This window comes from Carica papaya, chromosome 4, assembly GCF_054855325.1.
Source record: "Carica papaya isolate Zhongbai chromosome 4, ASM5485532v1, whole genome shotgun sequence".
Taxonomy (NCBI): Eukaryota; Viridiplantae; Streptophyta; class Magnoliopsida; order Brassicales; family Caricaceae; genus Carica; species Carica papaya.
The window spans coordinates 23,964,888-23,989,176 of NC_142312.1; the positions used below are offsets into that span (position 1 = coordinate 23,964,888).

General features: G+C 34.2%; 3 protein-coding genes across 16 annotated transcripts; 2 read left to right on the top strand and 1 right to left on the bottom strand.

Annotated features, from left to right (window-relative positions):
* The first annotated feature begins 3,445 nt into the window (after positions 1 to 3,445).
* On the top strand, positions 3,446 to 14,322 carry PSD (ARM repeat superfamily protein). Of its 2 annotated transcripts, XM_088218279.1 has the most exons (15): positions 3,447 to 5,554; positions 5,748 to 5,837; positions 5,945 to 6,034; positions 6,130 to 6,234; positions 6,392 to 6,451; positions 6,797 to 6,859; positions 6,948 to 7,043; positions 9,492 to 9,656; positions 9,974 to 10,147; positions 10,245 to 10,310; positions 10,392 to 10,490; positions 12,440 to 12,586; positions 13,636 to 13,761; positions 13,840 to 13,890; positions 14,012 to 14,322. In XM_088218279.1, exons 1-13 carry the CDS (start codon positions 3,830 to 3,832, stop codon positions 13,723 to 13,725), a joined length of 2,970 nt encoding a protein of 989 aa, XP_088074405.1. In that variant the 5' UTR covers positions 3,447 to 3,829; the 3' UTR covers positions 13,726 to 13,761; positions 13,840 to 13,890; positions 14,012 to 14,322. The 2 variants fall into 2 exon arrangements, with proteins under 2 accessions (XP_088074406.1, XP_088074405.1); XM_088218280.1 differs by lacking the exons at positions 12,440 to 12,586; positions 13,636 to 13,761; positions 13,840 to 13,890; positions 14,012 to 14,322 and having other exon boundaries at positions 3,446 to 5,554; positions 9,974 to 10,157.
* A 2,751-nt stretch (positions 14,323 to 17,073) lies between these two features.
* On the top strand, positions 17,074 to 19,118 carry LOC110809425 (Protein kinase superfamily protein). The gene is made up of 5 exons (XM_022035256.2): positions 17,074 to 17,473; positions 17,589 to 17,724; positions 17,820 to 17,956; positions 18,030 to 18,153; positions 18,409 to 19,118. Exons 1-5 carry the CDS (start codon positions 17,102 to 17,104, stop codon positions 18,960 to 18,962), a joined length of 1,323 nt encoding a protein of 440 aa, XP_021890948.2. The 5' UTR covers positions 17,074 to 17,101; the 3' UTR covers positions 18,963 to 19,118.
* A 1,253-nt stretch (positions 19,119 to 20,371) lies between these two features.
* On the bottom strand, positions 20,372 to 24,184 carry LOC110818332 (plastid developmental protein DAG). Of its 13 annotated transcripts, none has more exons than XM_088218283.1 (8): positions 23,699 to 24,184; positions 21,990 to 22,508; positions 21,658 to 21,755; positions 21,478 to 21,543; positions 21,082 to 21,204; positions 20,827 to 20,879; positions 20,786 to 20,796; positions 20,372 to 20,606 (listed from the first exon to the last, which is right to left on the bottom strand). In XM_088218283.1, the coding sequence occupies exons 2-8, from the start codon at positions 22,319 to 22,321 to the stop codon at positions 20,579 to 20,581; spliced, it is 711 nt and encodes a 236-aa protein (XP_088074409.1). In that variant the 5' UTR covers positions 22,322 to 22,508; positions 23,699 to 24,184; the 3' UTR covers positions 20,372 to 20,578. The 13 variants fall into 13 exon arrangements, 11 of the variants coding, with proteins under 11 accessions (XP_088074409.1, XP_088074407.1, XP_021902858.1 ...); XM_088218281.1 differs by having other exon boundaries at positions 20,706 to 20,796; XR_015818572.1 differs by lacking the exons at positions 20,786 to 20,796; positions 20,827 to 20,879 and adding an exon at positions 20,706 to 20,774 and having other exon boundaries at positions 21,066 to 21,204.
* Positions 24,185 to 24,289: the final 105 nt, after the last annotated feature.

Consider the following 24,289-nt stretch of genomic DNA (forward strand, 5'->3'; position numbering starts at 1 on the left):
TTCCTATCACGGTATTAAAGTTCAAAATGATAAAACGGTATTTCTTGAATTAACGCATGTGTGAAATTGCTTAAGGTTGCTAATGGAGCCCGAGTCTAGTGTGATTGATGATTTACTGTTATTTGGCCTGTTTACAGCTTTAAATGCATTATGGGGTTTGATGTGTTCATTTTATAGTTTCGAATGCATATATTACTGTTTTATTAATTATGGGTTGAATGACTGAAAAACTGATACTGTATGTTGTTTGTTTGGTATGAATTACGATTTGCTTGTTTAAATGTGAATTGATGATGCTGATTGAGGAAAAGGAAAATGAAAGATTGTGTAGACTGATAATTGTATTATGGGGGTCAGCCTGACTAGATATCCTGGGAGATGGTGGACGGACCGGGTCCGTAGGGAACCCTACCTGGATTGTGGTCTCACATACCGGACGGGGTATGGAGATCTTATGGTTTTGGCGCCCATACCGGACGGGGTATGGGGACGGCCCGTTTCACCCTCATACCGGACGGGGTATTGAGGTTTATGGTTTTGGCGCCCATACCGGACGGGGTATGGGGACGGCCCGTTTCACCCTCATACCGGACGGGGTATTGAGGTTCATGGTTTTGGCGCCCATACCGGACGGGGTATGGGGACGGCCCTGGAAACTGATTATGAATGTTAAAGGTTAACGGGTAGCGGAACCCCTATGGACCCCCACGGATACTAGTAGGCTGGTAAATGAGAAAAAAAGATATGTTGTACAATGATTGAATTACAAGAGGCGTGATAAGTGTTATGTTTTACAGCTTAGATTATTCAATGATTATGATAATGTTATTGTTTTTCTCATATTGTTTTCATAAATTCCACCAAGGTAAGTGGATGGTAAAAGTTTTATTATTGATAAAAGGTTTTGTTGTAAATTATGCTCCATTGGCCTTTTTGTGGTTTTCTACCCACCTTTATCTCCGTGACGGTGAGATATCGTGATGTTCTTACTGGGCTAGTGTAGCTCACTCCTTAATCAACCATTTCAGATCAGGAAGACATGGTTCCCGAGCCCGTTCCGCAGGAGGACGACGAAGGGGATGCCTAGAGACTCTGTAGTCATACGCATAGTTTATTTTCGAGTTTTCTTTCTTAGTTAGTTTAACCTTTTATATTTTAAGTACGTTTGTTTGGTTTTTCGTGTAAGGGATGTTAACTGAAATTTTGATCTCGCTTCCGCATTCGATATATTTAAATACTCATTTCATTTTAATATTTTCCGGGGCCGTTACATACAAAATCTTTTACCATGAAAATTAAAATTGTCAAGAGATATTTTACAATAACATTGCAAAAAAGTTGCATGAATAAAATGTAATAACATGAAATCTATTATATCATGTTGAAATATTTTTTTTTGGTCTTATGTGTAGATATGAAACATGTGGATAAGAAGAAAAAAATGAAAAGTTATAAAAAAATAATATATTTCAATAGTTACAATGAAATGAAACATCTTAAAAAATAACTTTATCATTCAAGAGAATTAAAATATTTTAGCATTAAACTCAGAGCAATAGAAAAATAAATTGCTATTTTAACTTATATTTTTTTAAAAAGAATATATCCAAAATTTTAGTATCTTTTAATGATAAAATATTTAAAGTAAGTATTTTTTTTAATAAATAATATTAGATAAAATTTTATATGACTAGTTTAACTAAACTTACATAGTCGTTAGAAAATATTAAAGTGTTCTTGATGTAGATGATGATATATAATTTTTTTCTTACATTATTGTAAATGAATCCTTAAAAAAAAAGTTTCATGACCATAAACAGACTGTATTTAACCTGAGAAAACAATAACTCTTTACACAAAAATGAACATGAGGGAAAAAAAAAACAAAATAGAATAATTTTTCTTTTCCCATGTGAATGATGTTTTAAAACAATATGTTTGTTATTTTAGATGCAATCTATTGTTTTCAAAAAATATATATATATAACTCACTTAATAAAAAGGAAATCATCTAGACCTCTTTTCTAAAAGTGAATAACGCTTATAAATTTTATATAACCTTTGTATAAGAATTTAAACATTAAAAACAATAATTCAAAGTTAGGACCAATTTTTGATAATATATTAGAAAGTTATGAATAAAGTAAATAATGATGTCATTTTCAATTTTAAAATTAACTAATCAAAATTAGTAACAAATTGAAGTTGATTTAGAGAAAATAACAATAGAAGGTCGGTATATATATCAGTCAATTATGGATTAATCTCATAAAACTTAAGCATAAATTATAAACTACAACTAGTGCTAATAATCCGTAATAACCTTAATTATTTTTAATAACCTAATGAGATAATTTACGTTTTTAATAACCTTAGTTGTATTTACTTAACATAGTATAATATCTTTTAAAACATTAAAATCTAATTTTTAACTAAATGTCTTAGAATATATAAATTTCAACTAGCTTTAGAAAAATATTAAAAATAAAAATGACCCTTCAATCAAACCAATCTTTTAATTCTTCCATTTTAACTAAAATATTCTAATAGGCATTATAAACATATAATAAAAGAAGCACAAATTTGGTCAAGAAAAACTTTATTAGGCAACAAATTTTGACCAAATATTAAAAAATAATAATTAATATTCTTGAAAAAAATAACATGCAACGTTCCAATCACGTTACTTTAATAGTAACCCTATTAAAAAGTATAAAAATATCTAGTAACTCAAAATTATTTATAAATTTGATAAATCTTTTAAAAATATTATCAGTAAAAAATTAAAATCGAACATAATAAGTAATAATTATTATCGTAAGTAAAATATAAGAAAAATAGAAACTAATTCATCAAAACCAGTTTGGCGATGCTAGACGCCCATGCCTTCAATACAAAGTCATCTAAGAACACCCAACATCCTATACTAAGTGATCGTAAATTAGTAAATTAATTTATGAGAAATTTGAATAAATATGAAATTAAATTAAATATAAAAAACATAAAAACTAACAAAAGCATAACTTAGAACACAAGTAACCAAAATAAAAAACATAAAATGATATCGGAAAAATTGCAACATTATGATAAAATATATAGTCTATGCATTTTAGAAATATAAATAGTTGGTCCAACATTAAATCCCTATAGAATTTCTAACATAATTCCCAAGATTATTGTCTGTAATTACCCTCCAAATTTAATTAAACATTTAAGCTGCATCATCCCTCCGGAAAAGATCATGGCGCATTGTAAGCTGCATTGATGCTTCCATCCCACGGCTCAAAATAATTGTAATAATAATCATCTCCCAATAAGCAATGCCACGTGTGACAACAACAAGAACTCGCATGCACCTAATCATCAAAACCGCCATTAAGTTACAAACCGATAGGTATTTTAGTAATTTCACATGCTCTCTATAAATGGATTCCTCTCTCATCTTTCTCGTTGTCACAGACTCTGAGAAAACTAAACTATAAATAAAACCCCAACCTGCTAGCACTAGGGTTTGCTGCCATCAACCCTCCTCTCTCTCTCCGAGTAACCCTCCGCCTAAATGCACATTGTGTAGAGGCTTCTCTCTATTTTGATCTGATCATAAGCGGTAAGCTCTCTCAAATATCCCTTTCTTAATCTCTCCAACAAGTCCCTATCTTAAATCGCGTGGAATACTTCATGAAGAAGAACCCTCGAATGATAAACAAGGATCAAATTTAAGCTAGTGTATATATTCGTTTGGTGAGAGATTTATTGATTAAGCGGCAAACCGGAAGATAAGTTTATTGAGTTTTAAATTTTTTTTCAAGAGTTTTCGAAATAAGTAGATATGGACGACCTTGAAAAGGCGATACTTATTAGTTTTGACGAATCCGGTGCTGTGGACTCGGTTCTAAAATCACAGGCAGTGGCCTATTGTCAGCAAGTTAAAGAAACCCCATCTTCGTGTAGCATATGTATTGAGAAGTTGTGGTTTTGCAAACTTGTTCAAGTTCAGTTTTGGTGTTTGCAGACTCTACATGAGGTAATTCGGGTCAAGTGCGGGTCTATGAGTGTGGAGGAGAAGAGTTTTATTCGAAAATCTGTGTTTTCCATGGCTTGTTTCGAGGCATTAGATGATAGGAACGTTGTTAGGGTTCTGGAGAGTCCTGCATTTGTCAAGAACAAGCTTGCTCAACTTTTGGTTACTTTGATTTATTTTGAGTACCCATTAATTTGGTCATCCGTTTTTATTGACTTTCTTCCTCATTTGAGAAAAGGGGCAGTTGTGATTGATATGTTCTCTCGAATTTTGAATGCATTGGATGATGAGTTAATTAGCTTGGATTATCCCAGAACAACGGAAGAGGTGTCGATAGCAGGCCGGGTTAAGGATGCCATGAGAGAACAGTGTGTTCCTCAGATTGTTAGAGCTTGGTATGACATTGTGTCAGTGTATAGGAATTCAGATCCTGAGCTTTGTGCTAGTGTGTTGGATTGTACAAGGAGATATATTTCATGGATTGATATTGGGTTGATTGTTAATGATGTCTTTATCCCATTGTTGTTTGAGTTGATTTTGGCTGATGGGTTGTCTGACCAACTTCGTGGTGCTGCAGCTGGATGTGTTTTGGCGGTGGTGTCTAAGCGCATGGATCCACAGTCAAAGCTATCACTTTTGCAGAGCCTGCAATTTAGTCGTGTTTTTGGATTGATATCTGAGGATAGGGACTCAGAACTGGTTTCAAAGATAGCTGCATTGCTTACAGGGTATGCTGTTGAGGCTCTGGAGTGCCATAAACGATTGAACTCTGAAGATATTAAAGGAGTCTCAATTAAACTATTGAATGGAGTTTTGCCTTCAGTTTTTCATGTAATGCAGAACACTGAGGTGGATGCAACATTTAGTATTGTTCAATTCCTTTCAGGGTATGTTTCCACCATGAAGAGCCTTTCTCCATTGAGAGAGAATCAACTGGTTCATGTGGGTCAGATTCTGGAAGTGATACGTGCTCAGATATGTTATGATCCTACGTACCGCAATAATCTTGATGTGTTGGATAAGATTGGGATGGAAGAAGAAGATAGGATGTCAGAGTTTAGAAAAGATTTACTTGTGTTGCTGCGTAGTGTGAGTCGTGTGGCACCTGAAGTTACTCAATTATTTATCAGAAATTCGCTAGCAAGCGCTGTTACATGTTCGTTAGATAGAAATGTTGAAGAAGTGGAAGCTGCACTTTCTCTTTTGTATGCTATAGGTGAGTCAATGAGTGAAGAGGCAATGAGGACCGGAGCTGGACTGTTGGGTGAATTGATCCCAATGCTTTTGTCATCACAATTTCCTTGTCATTCTAATAGGCTAGTTGCACTTGTCTACTTGGAGACAATAACAAGGTATATGAAGTTTGTTCAGGAAAATACCCAATATATCCCAATGGTTCTGGCTGCCTTTCTTGATGAAAGAGGTATACACCATCCTAACGTCCGTGTGAGCCGTAGAGCTAGTTATCTGTTCATGAGGGTCGTGAAATTGCTGAAAGCAAAGCTAGTGCCTTTTGTCGAGACAATTTTGCAGGTAATTAAATGCACATAAAAGGAAATAACAAAAACATATTCATTGAGTTTCTAATTTTAAATATGGAAGGGTGAATTTTTATAGCAAAAGAAGTAAAGAAAAGGTGTAGCCAGTATTATATAGCTCTCTGTTAATTAAGCATGCATCGCTTTATATACTTCCTGAATAGCTTTTTTTTTTAATTAATTATCAGAGCTTGCGAGATATAGTTGCTGAATTTACAAGTATGAATTATGCATCAAAGGAACCTTCAGGATCTGAAGATGGAACTCACATTTTCGAGGTATTTGGTCCAGCTTGCCTGTGTCTCTTAGTGTGTGTGTGTGTGTGTTATTCTGTGGTTAATGCTGTGTATTTTCCATTTAACTTTTAGATGCTGATGTTCTGCAGGCAATTGGTTTATTGATCGGGCTTGAAGATGTGCCAATGGAAAAACAATCAGCTTATCTCTCTTCATTGCTTTCTCCTCTTTGTCAACAGGTTGCTTCATTAATTTCCTCTGCTTGCATGCTTCATATTGTGGTCAATTTAGTGCATTATGAATTTATCCTATCTGGAGTTTTGTTACTGTCCAGGTTGAGGCGTTACTTCGAAATGCTAACATAATGAATCCTGAGGAGGCCAGTGTGAAAATTGCAAATATTCAGCAAATAATTATGGCAATTAATGCCCTCAGCAAGGTTTTCCTTTGTTTTTCCTTTTATATGTTTTTGCTTAAAAAGTCAGTATTTTAATTGAAGATAAATATTTCATCACTAAATCTTAAAAAAGTCAATGTCTAGATTTTTGGCTTTATATATATGCACTTTTTCCTCATTTTATTTATCTGTGATCCAGGGTTTCAGTGAGAGACTTGTAACTGCTAGCCGTCCTGGAATTGGTCTTATGTTTAAGCAGGTCTGTGGTTGGAATATATATATGTATGTTTATAATATTGTCTTTTCCTGTTTCAATATGCTTTTGCTGAACGTTTCAATTTCTCATAAATTCCACAGGTGCACATTTTAGGAATACGTTTAATATTATTTGTTACAAAATATCCGAATATTTGTGGTCTTATTGATTGGCACTTTTTGGATAATATTTCAAATGTCACATATTTCTTCCAAGCTTTAGTTTTCATTAATTATTCTTCACTTTTTTACTCTTACCCAAATATGTGATATTAGGTATTGTTCTAGAATTGCTAGATTCAAAATGTTTTCTCTTTATAAATTTCTAATTTCTGTCTTTGGAATCCAGACACTAGATGTGCTCCTACGAATTCTTGTTGAATTTCCAAAGGTAGAGCTTTTGCGAAGTAAGGTATGATTGGGATGGTGGACCAGTTGGGATCATTTGCTTGGTATTGTCAGTTGTATTTTTTCTAAAACTGATCTTTGTTGACATGCAGATCACATCTTTCATTCACCGTATGGTGGATACTTTAGGAGCGTCTGTATTTCCTTACCTCCCAAAGGCATTGGAGCAACTGCTTGCTGAAAGCGAGGTATTGAAGACTGCATTTCAAACTGATTATTATGGTTATGGTTTTTGTTTTTGTTGAAGCAGATGACTTGCTATCTTTGTATTGCTACGTTATAATTATTGCTGACCAAAATAATGTCTGATTTTTTCCTTTTAATAATGATGATAGTTCTTTGGGATTTTATTGGAATAAGATTACCATGTGGCATGCTATGTCCTGTCCCTATTTGGGCAGCAGTTTTTGATGTAGTGGTACTTGGGCTTAAGATATTACAGTTCTTGCACAGGCCATTTTGCCACGGGATGATAGACGACCATAACACTTACTGTTGATAATCTTTTTGCTTACAGCAATGTTTAGGATCTTGCCACCAAGAGAGAAAACTTGACATGTCTATGTTTTAACTGGTCTACCAAAACATGTTCAATATGGTTTCACTAGCTAAAACTGATGCAGGACAATTTTATTTTTTTGAGATAAAAAGAGGCAGTGTGTACAAAGAACTAGCGTACCAAAAAAAGAAAAGGGATTCTTAAGGATCATAACTAGATTTTATCTACTTAACCAGACATTGAGAGAATCCTCGTAAATACTTATTCAATCAAGGCTGATCCGGAAGAGAATAACAAGGTTGTTTTGGTGCTTAAATATGAAAGCCTAGTCTAGCTATAACTATGAAATTGCAACAGGAAACCTGTAACTTAAAAAAATTTAAACCATAAATAAAATCCCAAAGTTACTAAAGATCTAGTCTTATCCATACTATTGCTGCAATTTGTACATTAATTGGATATAGTTTCTAATATATTTAGAAATTCAAAATAAAATCCATTTCTTATAGGTCTTCGCCATTTGGAGAAAACTTAGCTGTGAGTTTTAAAGTGCCAAACGGTTTTCCTTTGTTTCTTTGTGGGCGAAAGCCCACAGTTTCTTAGAATATCTCTTTAGATATACTGCAAAGGAGCTAGGAATTGATGTTGTGTTGATTCTTTTGAACTTTTGTTGTTTCAGGAGGATTTCTTGTCCTCTGTTGTTGTATTTCTTTCTCCGCTTTCCTTGAATAATATTTCTCTCTTTATCAAAAAAAGTGTCAGAATATCAATAACACAATCTTGGATCTTCCCCCCTCAAACAAAAAGTAAACCCCTGTACATCTTGCTAGAAGCAAAACATGGACACTTAACTGGTTAGGAGCACAAAATCCTATAGGAAAATGAAATCAACAGATGCTGAAATTGCTGTTAACATGATCCTTGAGCTGAATCTGTCTAGACTCAATTGCTGGCTTATGGTCCTGCACTGATTTCTTTCAACACTCTCTTTAGGGGAGCAGTGTCAAAATCTTTGTTTTGAGGAACATATGGTTCCTTCTCTTGTCCCCCAATCCAACAGGCCTAATCAAAATTTGAAATTGATGGTTTCCTACTTTTCAAGTTGTTCTTCTATCTCTTTATCTTTTTTGTTTGTTGCTAGCTCTTGTGGGCGTCCATATTTATACATTATTTTTTTTGAATGAAAAGTAGTAAGATTGTATTGCTATAAGCGCCAGAAGTGCAGAGAAAAAAGAAACAAACATGTACAAGTTATTTACAGCTTAGTCCTCCGTAACAAAAATCTTCCTGAAAGACTGAAAATTAACCGGAGGATGACCCATTAGCAAAAAATCAAGGGTACTAAGCCATCTATTCTTCAAAACGTCAAAACCAATAGTGTCACTAAGACTCTCAAAAGCTTTACAATTCCTAACTTTCCACACAGACCGCGTAAGTGTAATAGGGATTAAATCGGCAAGAATACAGCATCCATATTTATGCATATCGGCTGTATCTAATTTTGCTTCAAAACCACATTCATCTCACCTAGCATCAGATGATAAATATTGGTACTCTCTTCGAGGGCATTGTACCTAATTTTTATTGTAAATATTTTGTTTAAGTGACTGTCTTCCAGACTTGGGGAAGATTTGGAGAAGATCATAATTTTCGACTGTCTCACTTGTTTAATTTATTTTCTTGCATTTCTCTTACTTTTGTAAATGGTTACACCCCCTTGGTGTTCTTTTATGTTATATATTGGGCATCCTGGGCACTATAATATATATTTTCATGTATCTTTTAGAAGGAGAAACTTTATTTCTGAGCTGCATACTGTACAGGAAGCATACACATGCATACACTCGAATATCTGTTCGTTTGTAAAGATCATCAGTTTTTTATTTCCTTTGATCCAATTTGTAATTTGTTAAAGTATTAGGGAAATATTAATCATTCCCTTTACTTATCCAGTCAGTTGTTTAGTTTTCCCTCAAAAGTTAGACTGTTCATTACCTAGAATTCCCAAATATTTAAGTCTTAAAATTTATCGTGTTGTATAATCATGAAAATTCTTTTGGTTCCATTGGAATGATTATGAGTTCAGAGCTAAGGTTAATAGTCTATATGTCTGACTTTTGATTCCATTTTGTTGCAGCCAAAGGAATTGATTGGTTTCCTTGTATTGCTCAATCAGCTTATATGCAAGTTCAACACCTCGGTCCATGATATATTGGAGGAAGTATTTCCTGCTATTGCTGGTAGGATATTTAATATTATCCCAAGAGATGCATTACCTACTGGACCTGGAACTAATACTGAGGTATGGAACACAAAATTGTGGATGGGATACTGATGCATGCTTTTACATGAATACTTGTGTTTTTCTTTTCATACTTGGCAAGCATAATCCTTCATACCTTAGTCTTGTAAGAAACAAAGATTAAAATAATTTTTCATGAGATTCAAATGTATTTTTATCATGGCTGTATCTCTTCCATGCATTTCCTTGCAAGCATACATGCCAGACAATATGCATGGCAGGATTGTTGATATTGGAGCTTTTATTTTGTTTCTGTGTTTGCAATAAATAAACGAAGTTCATTAAACAAGACGAGAACTAACTCCAATTTTTTATAGGAAATTCGTGAACTGCAAGAACTTCAGAGGACATTGTACACGTTTCTTCATGTTATAACTACGCACAATCTGTCTTCAGTTTTCCTTTCTCCTAAAAGCAGGGGCTACTTGGACCCCATGATGCAGTTGCTCTTGAACACCTCTTGTAATCATAAGGACATTCTTGTGAGAAAAGTATGTGGTTGTAAGTTCCATTTTTTTAATTCTAAAGGTCTTTATTGTATAACTATGGTCATAAACTGAAGCTTACATGAGTCTCTTCTGCAATTAGGCATGCGTACAGATATTTATTAGATTGATTAAAGATTGGTGTGACAGGCCCAATGGCGAGGATAAGGTTATTCCACTGACTATTTATGTTTTTACTTATGTCCTTTACGTGGAGACTTACTCGTGATTTTCTGTTCATGTATTGAAGGTGCCTGGTTTCCAGAATTTTGTAATTGAGGCGTTCGCAACAAACTGTTGTCTGTACAGTGTGCTTGATAAATCATTTGAATTTAGTGATGCAAATACTGTAAGAATAAGACATCTCTTATCTTTTATTTTTTCTCAGAGAAGAATTGTCTCTTGTTTTTTTCTCCCTCAGAATGTTTTATGCTGTCATAGTCTGAATCATTATGTTCTCCTCCTGTGTTGCTTCTGTTACTATCTTTTATTCTGTCTTATCTGTACTCCAATCCCCTCACGGATTCTTAAGTAGGAAAGACCTATCTAGTACTTGATTTGGTGCATTTAATTATGTAAATGCTCTTAAGTTGTTTAGAAGTATGAATCATGCCAGGAGAGATGGAGATTTTGTTGCTGGATACAAGAACTGCAGCAGACAATAAATCAAAAGTGAAACTTTTAACTTTCCAGTGTCTTGACACCTGTCTGAATTTTGAGTCATAAATGCTTGATAGCTAAACTCTGAAGTAGAAAGTATGTCTAAAGTGTTGGGATTGGCATATATTTGGTTGTGAAAGAAGGTGCAAGATTACCTGATTTATGAAACTGAACTTGATGAAAGGATATAAGAAGCATTAGGCTGCGGGTTTTTAGCAGGAGGAAAATCATAATTGACAACTTTTTAAGCAAGGCCTTCTATAAGTCTTGGCTGCCCATGCATTGGAAAGCTGATTCTGGTTCACAGATGAAAAAGGAAACATTGGAATTGACTTCATTAATTAAGCTCCGTAAATATATGCATGAAAGTGCTATTTTTAACGAGGAAATGAAATATTATAGATTACAAATAGAGACACTATGAGGCTGTCATCCATGTGCAAAAGGAAGAAACAAAATTACTAGATACAGTAGTCTAGAATGGTAATAAACTTCCCTAAATTTTCTCAGTCAAGGAGTTGATAACCTTTAAACTAAAATACAAGGTCTGCTGCCCCAGGCCTCCTAAGAGCAGAAAAATTAGCGTCAGACCATCAAAGCGCATTCTATTTCTTTCTCCAAATTTTTGAAAAAAGGGAGTGAAGAACGTGGGTGGTAATGGTCTTCTTACTCTCTGCCAAAATGCCGTTGTGGGCTTTTAATTCAGCAGAGGCGGCACCACTAACCACACACTATACCCAATGAACTGATTGCTTAATCCCTTGACCTTCCCTCTCCTTGCAACCAGAAAGGTGGTTGCTGGATTCATTGTTGTCAGGGCATAGAGGACAGCAGTTAGTAATGAAACAACCTCTCTTTCTCAGATAATCTGTGGTAAGGATATATGCTCCAAGCAGCTTCCAAGCAAAAAACTCGGTATAGAAAGATTTTTGGCTCAAAATGGTCTTCCATGTGGAATCTCAAAGATCAAGTTTTGATAAGCAGCAAAAAGTAAAAAAATTTGACAGAGAAGTCACTGTTCTTGGATATCCTCCAAAATGGTTCATCTCCTCGGTGGGGTTGGACAAAACAGGACTCCAGGAAGGTAACCAAGGTTATCATGGCATCTATCCTTCAATTGTTTAGACTGCGATAAAATGGCAATTTTATAAAGTAAAATTCCTCCCATTAGCCTCAAAGTAGTCAACTCGCGATTTTTCCTCTTGCAAGGCTGTAGATGATAGGAAACTGAATTGTCAGTTGTTGCTCTCCGCACCATCTGTCTTTTCAAAATTTTTCCTCTTATTATTGAAGAGTTTTTAGTCATACTTGGTGAATTGCAGCCTTAATTATTATATCTCAAGTTCATGGGTTGAATCACTGATGTGCCTAATGTTCCCACACCCAGCAAACCTGCCAAAGGAAAGAAGACAAAAGAAGAAACAAGGAAAAAAGAAGGGGACCTTCTTTAACTGACTAGATTATTCACTAGTGTATTACTTTTAAGTGCAGTAAATTATTTTTCATGTTTTGGTAATTTTTCTGTAAGAAATGTATTGTGAAATGTTGGCATGCACACTAAAGTATTCAGAAGATGGTAAGAAATTCCTTTTCTTGTCAGGCTTTATTCTTACATCTTAATTCTTGATCTCCTTGCAGCTTATTTTGTTTGGAGAAATTGTGTTGGCTCAGAAGGTGATGTATGAAAAGTTTGGTGATGAATTTCTAGTGTATTTTTTATCGAAAGGCTTCACATCTGCACATTGCCCTCAAGATTTGGCACAGCAATACTGTCGACAGTTGCAGGTAATATAATAACATTCTTCTTTATATACCAGAACTTACAAATCTACCAAAATAAAATGAGCTAAAAATAAATTTAATTCGCTGACATGTCAATTGTTGAAATGAAGACATAACATTCTTTTAAAATTTACTTCATTGACATGCATAATTGAAACCAAGACATAACATTCTTTTAAAATTTACTTCATCGACATGTCATAACTGAAACCAAGACATAATATTCTTTTTAAAAGATTTGGAGTCAGTAATTTTACCTCATTCTGCTCTGGTGTTTCTCAGTTATTTTTCAAATGAGTATGGTCAAGATAACATACGCACAGTGTTGGTAAACTCAACTTTGATTGTGGAGCTTTATCCTGGGTCTCCTTGTCAAATATTCCCCTACCATATGCGCACTGAATTCAATTTGTTCTTTCACCGAGTTGATCCCAATATGAACTTTTGTATAGTACAAATATAGAAGCACTTCAAACTCAATTGCATTAGCCTGTCCTTCCAGTAGCATTGACCAAAATATACATAGTTTTTAGAGGGATAACTGGTATCTATGACGTAGTGGTAGATTATTGAACATTTCTTTGGTAAACCTGGATTTTCCATATTTCTGGCAATGCTGTCCCAGCCATGTTTCTGGCCTTAAATTTAAATATCACCGATTAATGCTGACTAATGAACTGAGCTTGGCTAGTTCTGCTATTCTTTTTCACGTTGAGTTGACAGCCTGTTTAGTTGAATTCCCACCCCATTCCTAGCTTATTCATAGTTTTAGATTTTATATTGGCCTTGATATATATAACCGGTATGTGGTTTATGACATTGGAGATATTCTCCCACCTGCACCATGCAATACTTTGGGGATGAGGATGGCTCAAAAAGATTAAGTTTGGTGGAATTGTTTATGTCAAGACACTTAAATTTACCATTTACGAAATAGCTTAGAATGGAATGTGATTGAGCCAAACTCCGTCACATATGTGTTAGTACACCCCTAGATTATCTGACGATGATTGATTTCTTTTCCAATATTCTTTTGTGCTCTATGCGAACAGGGTAGTGATATTAAGTCATTGAGGTCATTCTATCAGTCACTTATTGAAAAGCTAAGACACCATCAGAATGGAAGCCTTGTTTTCAGATAGCATTGTCGAAATACAAAAATGTTTTGTTAACTTCAGGTAAGTAAATCTTGCTATCGGATCCTTATTATTATTTTCTTTTAGTGTTTTAAGCGCTTATCCTAGTGCTTGTTGCAGGTTTTATTTGATGTAAATATCTCTTCCGTTCCGCTATTTATCGACAATGAGGTATGTTTCAACCTCGTTTAAGTTGTCCCTGGCTTGATTAACCAACATATTCTTTCTTTATTAAACAACATCTTGTATGATCCGGCTAATACCTTACATATTTTTTTTTATGATTCTGCAGTTGTACATTTAGGGAAGCAGCTTTTAGTTTTCAGGGTGGTTGTCGAGAAGAAAATGGCAACGTGTAGATTCAGGGGGTTTTGAGAGAGTTGTTTATAGCTTTTGGCATATTGATTTGATCTTGTGTTCCATTATTTCAAGTCTCCCGTATATTCTGGTGGATGGCTGTATTTGAAAATTTTGTGCAGTTGATGAAGTGGGGAAGTAAAAAAAAAAAGGAAAAGTGAACTTTTCTTCGGCTCTATAATGGGTTATGAGGAAAAATACAAAATTTGACTGGAATAAATTCATTGGCCAGGAATTGCTCTGTTATAGATTTCAGCTCTTTTACCGTCATTGGTATGATTTGGCTGCTGTTTTTTTTTAATTTTTTTTATTAAGAAGGTAGCAGCTACCTTCTGCTTGACTTCCTCAATGGTAAATCGTCATCTTAGTTTTTCTTTTTCTTGGTACCATCAAAAGACCGCAAGTGGCTCAAACATAAGCACTATATCTATCTACCCCAATATACTGAACAAATGAAGGTTCTAAACAGAGTCATGCAATTTTGTCCATCTACTTTTTTTTTTTTTTTTTTTTTTTTCATTTTTGTCTTAGCTCTAATTGTTTATTGTTTGTTTAAGTATGATTGATTCAAGGGGTATTAGACTCCGTTTCTTGCATGAAAATATTTTTGTACTTCTCTTTATATATGTATATGTATATGTATATGTATGTTTTGGAAAATATTTTGTTTTTATATATATATATCTCCGTGTCATCACCCGTGATATTATAATATTTCATCATTATTTTGTTATATATTGTTCTCTGGATTCTCTTATATATGATGAAATGATGAAGTATTTTTAAAAAAAATAAATTCATATATTCTATTAATTGAATACATCAATAAGACCATATGGGAATGCACGCAGAGACGATAAAAATGACGTTTGGATCATTTGGTAATAGATACATATATATATGTATATATATAGGCATATGTACATATATTATAATGTGTTTATTATTGGCACGTGGATGATCATTAAATTTATTTTTGTAACACTGATTTTTCAAGTAATAAGAATTTGTGTACATTATATGGTTCAAAAAGAGGCAGCAGAAGTCTGATTGTTCCTTCACATTTCATTTTTCCTCGAACTAATCATTTTGTATATGTGTGTGCCAACTTACCAGCAACGATCCTCCATATTTGTTGAAAAAGGGGAATATATAAATTAAATAAATGTTGGATAATTAACTAACTTTGTAAAAAATAATTATTTTATGATTTTGGTTTATTTTGTATACGTAATAATAAACTAAAAATATGTGAAAAATCAAGCAAGAAACAGAAATGTTTTCATCTTCATCTTATTATTGCGGAACCCAACACCTCTCACCTGGTGCGCACGCACAAACTCATCTTTTTTCTAGCTCTAAACATAAACGACACCGTTTGTAACTATATACATCATTACGCATGCGGAACCCTTTTCAGATGCTGTTAACCACTTTTGTGTTTCTCGGACGCCATCTTCTGTGGACTCTATTTTCACATCTGACAACACGTTTTCATTTGCAATTCTTTTTAACAAAATAAATGACTTAAAAAGACAAACTATAAAATATTTTGCAAAATGTAATTTTTGCATCAACTACATAAATATATATATATATATACATACATGCACATATGTATTTTACCAAAGAATACGTATACATGGTTGTATTACTGTAGTTTGTGTGTACATGCCGACGGTAGCGGCATAGTTATTGGAATATATCTTTTATCCCCAAAAAGCAAGACTTGGATTACAATTACTTTCACACGACTCCGTCAACCAAATATCTAATTTAAAATTTCCTTGCAATTTTGGCTTTTGACTTCATTTTTTTTTATAAAAAAAAAAAAAAGGATTGTCCACTAAACATATATATATATATATATATACTATTCTGCTCAAATGGGTTTTTTGTATTTTTTTTAACAAATTATTTTCTTCTAAGCTTAAATGATAAACCAAATCTAATGGGTGTTTTAGTTTATTGACCCAGCTGGATCTATACATATGTATGTACGTATTTATCGTTCCTGGTTGGTCAACATGTAATGAAATTTCATATTTTCATTCAGAAAATTTTAATATATACATACCAAAGATATCACTCTTCACCATCTTTTATTTTTTTTTTCTTTTCTTTTCTTTTCTTGCATACTAGGTCACCTCAGTATATTATAAAGTCTTCATCAGTTCCCTGTTCCTTGTTTCTCTATTTTGGTTTATTTCTCCTGTCAAAGAAATTCTTTGGTATGTTCGTGATTTCATTTTTAATGGTTAATTAATCAGCAATTATCTGTATTAGCAGTCGTTTTAAAGCTACCTAATCAATCAGATAATGTGCAGTAAGCTTTTTGAAAAACTTGGCAGGACGTACGTGACCTGCAACTGCAATCATCTTCTTACACAGAGTTTGGGTTTTCCTAAAACAGAAAAGATTTGGCCAAAGAAAAATGTAGCACAAATTATCTTTTTAATAATAATAATTAAAAAAATATATATATATATGTATTTCAGTTATTAACCTATTATGATTACCCAAATTAAGAAAATGTAAATAATTTTTTGAGTCAGAATTAGAATTATCTAATTAAGCATTACAAATTGGTGTCTTATATTTTCAATAAATTTTAAATTTGTAACTTTCAAGTTTTGAGTATTTAAGATATTAATTACCAGAAAATTCTACTGGTGGGTACGTTATATCATTTTAATAATATGAGAACTGCCCAAAAAACTTGCTGCTATTATTTTATTTTTTATTTTTAAAGTCAATGCTAAAGCAAATTTCAAATTTCTGCAATATCTAAGAATAAATTAAAATATTTGGTAATGCAACGTAGGAAAATTGTATAAGAAGGAAGAAATTAAGGAGATTTTTTTTTTTTTTTTTAAAAAAAATCTTGTCAAAGTCTTGTAAATCCAAATACCATGTGTCCACTAGTAGTTTCTTTTCTCATTATATCCAAATAAAATTGAAACCCAATTAAGAGCCTATATAAACCCATCTTCAACAAGTCTGGAACAAAATTAAAACTTTAATAATGTCTGTCAAAAAGTTTTTATGGAAAACTTTGATTCCCGCCTGTGGGAGGGCCACAAAAACACCATCTTCATCTCATCAAAAGCAAATATCTCCGCAAAGGCTATCTTTATCAGATGTTAGCTTTCCTGGTTCTCCAATTTTTCTCAGTGTTTTATCAAACTCCTTTGGTCTCAACCTTCATATTTTCACTCTCAAGGACCTTCAAATCATTACCCAGAACTTCTCCAGGAGTAATTATATTGGCGAAGGCGGGTTCGGAGAGGTCTACAAAGGGTTCATTCATGATAATTTCAAGCGTGGGTTGAAGGCTCAATCTGTTGCTGTTAAGGCATTGAATTTGGATGGTACACAAGGTCATAGGGAATGGCTGGTATCTATCATTCCAATACATATATGCATGTATCTTGTTTTCTCTTCCATTTATGATTATTTCTAGCTCTGTTTTGTTTTATTTTTTATTTTTTACTGGGTTTTTGTTTTTGTAGGCTGAAGTTATCTTCCTCGGACAATTAAAGCATCCTCATCTTGTGAACTTGATTGGATACTGCTGTGAAGATGAACATAGGCTTCTGGTTTATGAGTACATTGAACGAGGCAACCTGGAGAATCATTTGTTCAAAAGTAAATATGACTATCTTGTTTCATACATATACATATATGTATATATACGTATATATTATATGCATACGTAGTAATAATTATGTGGGTTAATGCAGGATATGGAGGAAGTCTGCCATGGTTAACAAGAATGAAGATTGCACTTGGAGCAGCAAAGGGCTTGAATTTTCTTCACCAAGAAGTAAAACCAGTTATTTATAGAGATTTCAAGACCTCTAACATCTTGTTAGACCTGGTAAATCTCAATCATTTGTTCACCTTGCTGTCTTTTCTCATCGAATCTTACTCACCAAATAAAAAAATTTCAGGACTTCACTGCGAAGCTCTCCGATTTCGGATTAGCAACTGACGGTCCGGAGGGGGAAGACTCCCATGTTACCACCTGTGTGATGGGCACAGAAGGCTACGCAGCTCCTGAATACATCATGACAGGTAATATAACATATGTAAACTATGTATATATCTTTAATATTTGTCATCAATGATACCCTTTTGCTTTTTTTCCATGATTCATTAATATACAAAGTCAATAAACAACACGAATAAATCTTTCATAAATGTTTAGTATATCGTTACTAACGTAAAATCTTGTAAATTCGAATAAAATCGTAAGCGTCATGTATAATAATATAATTTATTTTACAATTAATATAGATATCTTATATAATTAATAAAATGTATATATAGGTCACTTGACAACCATGAGCGATGTCTTCAGCTTCGGAGTAGTACTATTGGAGCTGCTAACGGGTCGGAGATCAGTGGACAAGAGACGTCCTTGCAGAGAAAGGAACCTAGTTGAGTGGGCAAGACCCCAATTAAAGGATCCTTATAAGCTTGACACCCTAATGGATCCTACACTTGAAGGGCAATACTCAAATGAAGGGGCTAAAAAAGCAGCTGCATTGGCATATCACTGTCTCAGCCACAACCCTAAATCCAGACCAACCATGAGCACCGTGGTCAGCACCTTAGGGTCTGTCATGGAGTTTAAGGACATCCCTGTGGGACCCTTTGTGTATATTGTCCCAACCGAAGGACAAACCACCCAAAACCAGTCTTCTGACGTGAAAAACAAAAACCCACATCGACAAGACAATGACCAGAACAAAGATAAGGTCGGGCGAGGCCGTGGCCGCCGACGGAGACGACGGGTTAAGTCATTAAGGTCTCGTGCTGTTCATTCAGATACCACTTTGTATGAAAAGCTAGGATCAAGCTTGTACTCTCCTTTGAACTAAGCTTAGCTCAGGATCATATTACTGTACATTTACAGGTTAATTTTTTTTTTTTTTTTTTTGGGTTTGTAATGATCTAATTTTGAACCTCTATAAGTGTTAGAAAGAACAAATTGTTCAAAAACAGAGAACTGTTCAATAAAATACAATTTCTTTTAATGGCTTGAATCTATTCACGCGGAGATTGAATTTGAATCTGAACACACATAATATATCACTTTCAAGTTCAAGATCCTTTTTTTTCTGTGCCGAGAAAATTAAATGGGATTTCATTTTCTTGCCCGGAAACCGGAGACATTTGCTATGGGCTGTGAAGCAGTCAAGTTCATACCTTTTGACATTGTTCAAGAAACTTCTTTTCCAAACAATGATGATTCTAAAAAGATAAAAGTCTCTGACTTTTCTAAAAATTTCTTCATGAGTATTGACTGTAAAATCAATTTTGGAACTTTTAATTGCTTAGTGCGACTCTACCCACAATTTATTATCTACGGAGGATATATATGCTGCAATGAGATTTTTTTTGTGATAAACTGGCATGATTATTCAAACACCAAACAGATCCCAAATGATTATGAGTATTTCTTTTGAAGATTAACCTGCATTTTTCAAAAACTTCCAGCAAGAAATTCGAGCAACCCACTTAAAATCCCCAGTCAGATAATCCAGCCTGTTAAAGCTCACTATTTTTAAAAAATCGCGTAGAAGATGGAGTCCAACTGGGAGACGAATGTCAAATCATCAAATCTACAATAAGAATATTATGCTATCTGAATTATATATCATGACTAATGTATGCTTTATAGATCATGTTGATAGGCTTGGAGAAATGATAATGAAATTATTTGTGACCGACAATTTTAGTATTATTTGAATAACTGAAACTTGATGTTGTAAATAGAAATAGAAAGATTTAAAAACGTGCTAAATAAATCTAAAAGATGAAGCAAACATTGGACGTAACCTCAACATAGACTAGCCAACTAAGTGGGTTAAAAGTCTCAAACAATGAAGTTAAACAGGGAGAGAAAAATTCCCAATGGAGGAAATTTTTCCACCTAACTTAAATCATCTTTTTGATATGGAATAACAAGGATGGTTCACTTCTTCCGAATTCCAGCCTATGAAACCAAACTTGCATGCAGGCAATTAGATGTGAAGAGATGAGATAAATCCCGCTTCAACATCATCTCCTTGATAGAACTGTCACTTCAATGATCATCTCAAATTTGAGAATTTTGTTTTGTTTTTGTTTTGTTTTTTTTTTTGTTTTTTGTAAAAGAAAAATTCTTTTGCTGAATAATAAGAAATAAAGAGACCAAGAATAAGAAAATATTCTGCATAATGATAGAAATATATTTGACATAGGAACATATGCGGGAGTACAGCCCCCCCCCCCCCCCCCTCCCCCTCCGAATTCGAAACCATGATCTGTTGTTGAGAAATGGACACACTAATTATTCAGGTAACTAATGGCTGGTAAATTGCATATGCATACTGGGATGTCAAAAGTCTGTGCAATACTACGTAGACAACCATACAGCAAAATCCAGCTGCTGCTTACATTCTCTGACTGCAAGTATTTGACAAGTCCGCATATGCACGTGCCATCCATACTCTCAACGGATATTTAATAATAAAACCCAACTGCGATCGTCAACACGGTAAGAAAGTGAAAATCACATAAGGTGTCAAAAGAGAGTAATAATAATTAATAAAGCCAAGGGTCATTGATAATAAACCAACATGAATTGAATGATTCCTCGTGTTATCTTCAAAACAATTGCTGAAAATGAAAATGTCTACGCCCAGTTCCTGCATCATACCCATGTAGCACGTAAGCCTGAATCTTCTGCTCACAGTACAAGGCAATCGCCATAAGCATCGAGGCTCCAAAATCGATATCAAGCAAGTGTTGCACTGAAATGCATATTCATCCAATCGTATGTTAATATAGCTCACAATTTGACCAACAAGATCCATTCAGATGACAACCCCAAAACGTCCATGGGACTCTAGTAGTCAGCTTGATATCTATATGTGAACCTCCAAAAGGGGATTTTAAAATTCAGCAGCACATGTTAGCTTACATTGAATTTTTCTTACATTGAATTTTTCTTACTTCTTCTCCTGCTTTTCCTTGCATGCTCTGTACCTCTACCACTTTCATCCTTCTTATCGCGAAACCAGTCTTCGTGGTACTTCTCATCGTATGTGACAACCTTCCCATCAACAAATGGTTCTCCTGTGAGAAGAGTATATTCAGCAAATGAAGCTGCAGTAACCTGATCATAAAAGAATTTAACTATAGAAAAACCATTTACTGTTGATATTGCAATAATGAATATCTAATTTGAAGTTCTATATATCACATTAGTCTTGATATATATTATTAGAACATGATCTAATTCCAAGCATAAATCATTTGGCAGAATCCCGAATTCACTATGCAAGCACTAGGAATTGCATGCCATACATCCTTATTTGATAATGGAAAATAATCCACAGAAAATAGTACCTCCATAGCTACCCTCCACATCAAATAAGTAGGAATCTGGCAAAACCCATTTCACATTAGGTAGAGCTGCAATTGATATGGTTGCATGATCAAAATTAACAAATGTTTGTAAAGAGAAAAGAAATGGGAAAATTCAATAGAAAAAAAAAACCAAAAAAAAATGAGAATCAGGAAGTTTACATTTGATCCTATAAGTCAAATTTTCTGGGACTCTGCAGCCAAATGCGTAGTAGTATTTGGTGGAGACAGAGTATATTGACCTCTTTGCATCCTCTTCGCTGCAGAAATCAAATTAACCAACCAAAAAACCAAATAGATTACTACTAGTTAAACATCAATATACACTCATCTTTAAGCTGTTTACATAATATTAACGTCAAGAAAGGGGATTGGAAATGGATTATTGAGAATTTGATAAAGAGCTAACTTTCTGAGCAAGAAAGTGAAGTCGTGCAAGTGAGTCGACTCACTGAAAGTGATCAAATTTGAGAGCAAAAGACAAAGAGGCTTACCTTCCCAGAACCATGGATAAGGTCTTGATATAGCCATTAACAATCTCATCACGAAGTGGGTACCCCTTGGGAGCATCCATTACCACAAGCCAGTGCCGATAGTCACATCCCTCAACCAATTTCGGCACCTGAGGTAACTCAGAGGACCAAACTGTTGCCATGTTACTGAATCCCGAGTCGGTTGTGAAGTAGGAAGTTGAAGAGAAAGATGAAGCGGAACATGGAGCCAATAGAGTACGACTTTGAGATGGAGCTAGCGTTAAGTTTAACGGTCTTCTAACTAAAATATTCCCCATTGTTGTTTTATATAATAAATGAGAAAATTTTTGCATTAATGGGCATGAGAAGAGAAGGAGAGGATTAGGTGGTATGCATTTGCACGAGAAGATGATAGTTAGTGATTACATTGATAGGTTTGATCCTTGAAATCAATTGAAGTTGTGTTTTGTTCTTGGAATCCCCGATAACCTTGGATCGACTAAAATATAAGTTGTGCCACTGGTCTATCTGGCCTCAAAACTGTCGAGAACGATCAGAATAAATTTGGGAAAATTAGGAAGAGAAAAGCAAGAAGACATGCATATGAAATGGCATCCAAGCTGTAGAATCTTAAAAGTTACAGCACCAAAAGAACTGTTATAAATAAACAGGATATCAGTCTACAGTATGTTCCATAATGGACATTATTCAAATATATACTCAAATATCGGAAGGTTATTGAACCAAAACAGATAAGTAACATAAGTAAATTAATTAATTTCTGTCTCATTTTCTATCCTACTGACTCAACGCACATGCTAAACACAAGTTTATTGTTCTGCAGCGTTACAAAAAATGCAATCTTGCGTATTCAAGATATAACAAGAGTCAATCGGGGATAAAATCTTGAATTCACAGAAAAAGTTAAATTCAACTAATATATGTAAGAAACATATAAATCTACCACCAATGCTCCTCTCCGACTGTTAAGAATTTTCTCCTCCCACTGTTATTTCACTTTTTCACTTGTTTACTTTCTTAACCATATCTTTCAATTGCAGCAAATGCCATCAATACATGTGTTGCAAGATATGTCCGTACGATTTGCAAAACCCAGACTTCTGGTCCACGATTCATTCATCAAATGGACAAGGATCAGTTATCATCCAACAAAACAGATGGATCATGGAGGGGGCTTGTCTGCAAAACACCTAAAACCTATTACACTAGCAAATACTTCTTTCTAATCTAATTTGCTATCAAGCACATGCATGAAAATAGAAATAAAAACTTCCTTTCTCCTGAATGAAGTTTCCACACAGCCAAAAACCGCACCAAACAGAAACGACCGGAAATGGGTACTTTCTCAGGCAACATGATCAGATTCCAGAAGAGAATATGACTAATTAGGGCAACAAGCGTACTAATCCAAATTCAGACCCCAACAAGAAATAAGTATCAAGCTTTATAGTAATCTTAAGCAGAGAAATAGGTATGCTGCACAGGGTTACTTCTACTAACATGTGGCACAACTGAGAAATTCATGGTAGAGATGCATTCTAGGGTCTAGTTAAAATGAATAAAGAAGGCATGTTCATATCCCAGCCGGCCATATCTTGAAGAAGATCCAGGGTTTCACAAACTAGTTCATTTAAAACAAATTCACAGCACTAATTTACATCCCTTTGTTTAGACTCATCTAAATTTGAGGTTTTTACAAAAAGCAATACCTAGATGCAGAACCCTAACTTGGATAAAGCTGTCTCCTTTGACTCGGCTCACTCTCCAGCTCCTTAATTTCTTAAAAATTTCTCTCTGTTCTTCCCCTTTCTCGGGTCTTTCCCTGCTTATCCCTCGCAGACGAAACCCTCTTTCGTTCTCCTTCAAAAAATCGAGAAACTCACCTGAATCTGTCTTCTTTCTAGAAACCCTTCCTCGAATTAGAAAGACCCTTCGATTTTCTTCATCCAAAGCTCCTTCTCAATTTAACAGCTTGCTGTGACTAATAAGAATAAGATTGAATAAGCTGTAGAAACAGAATGAACTGGACCGTGCTCGGACGGGACTGAGACTGAATAAGAATCTATATCTCAGCCTGAATAGCCGATCATCTAATATATATATATATATATATATATATTTGCTACTGGTTCCGACCCAATTAGATATTCTCTCGTTTTATGACATTCTTAATAGAGTAACTGTATAACTATTGATATACGAAGTGTCATATAATTACATAGTACAAGCTTTAATTAGGCTGCATCAGAAGTTTTTTTAATTATCCGTAAACCACAAAACGATTTTCATCTAATATTTGG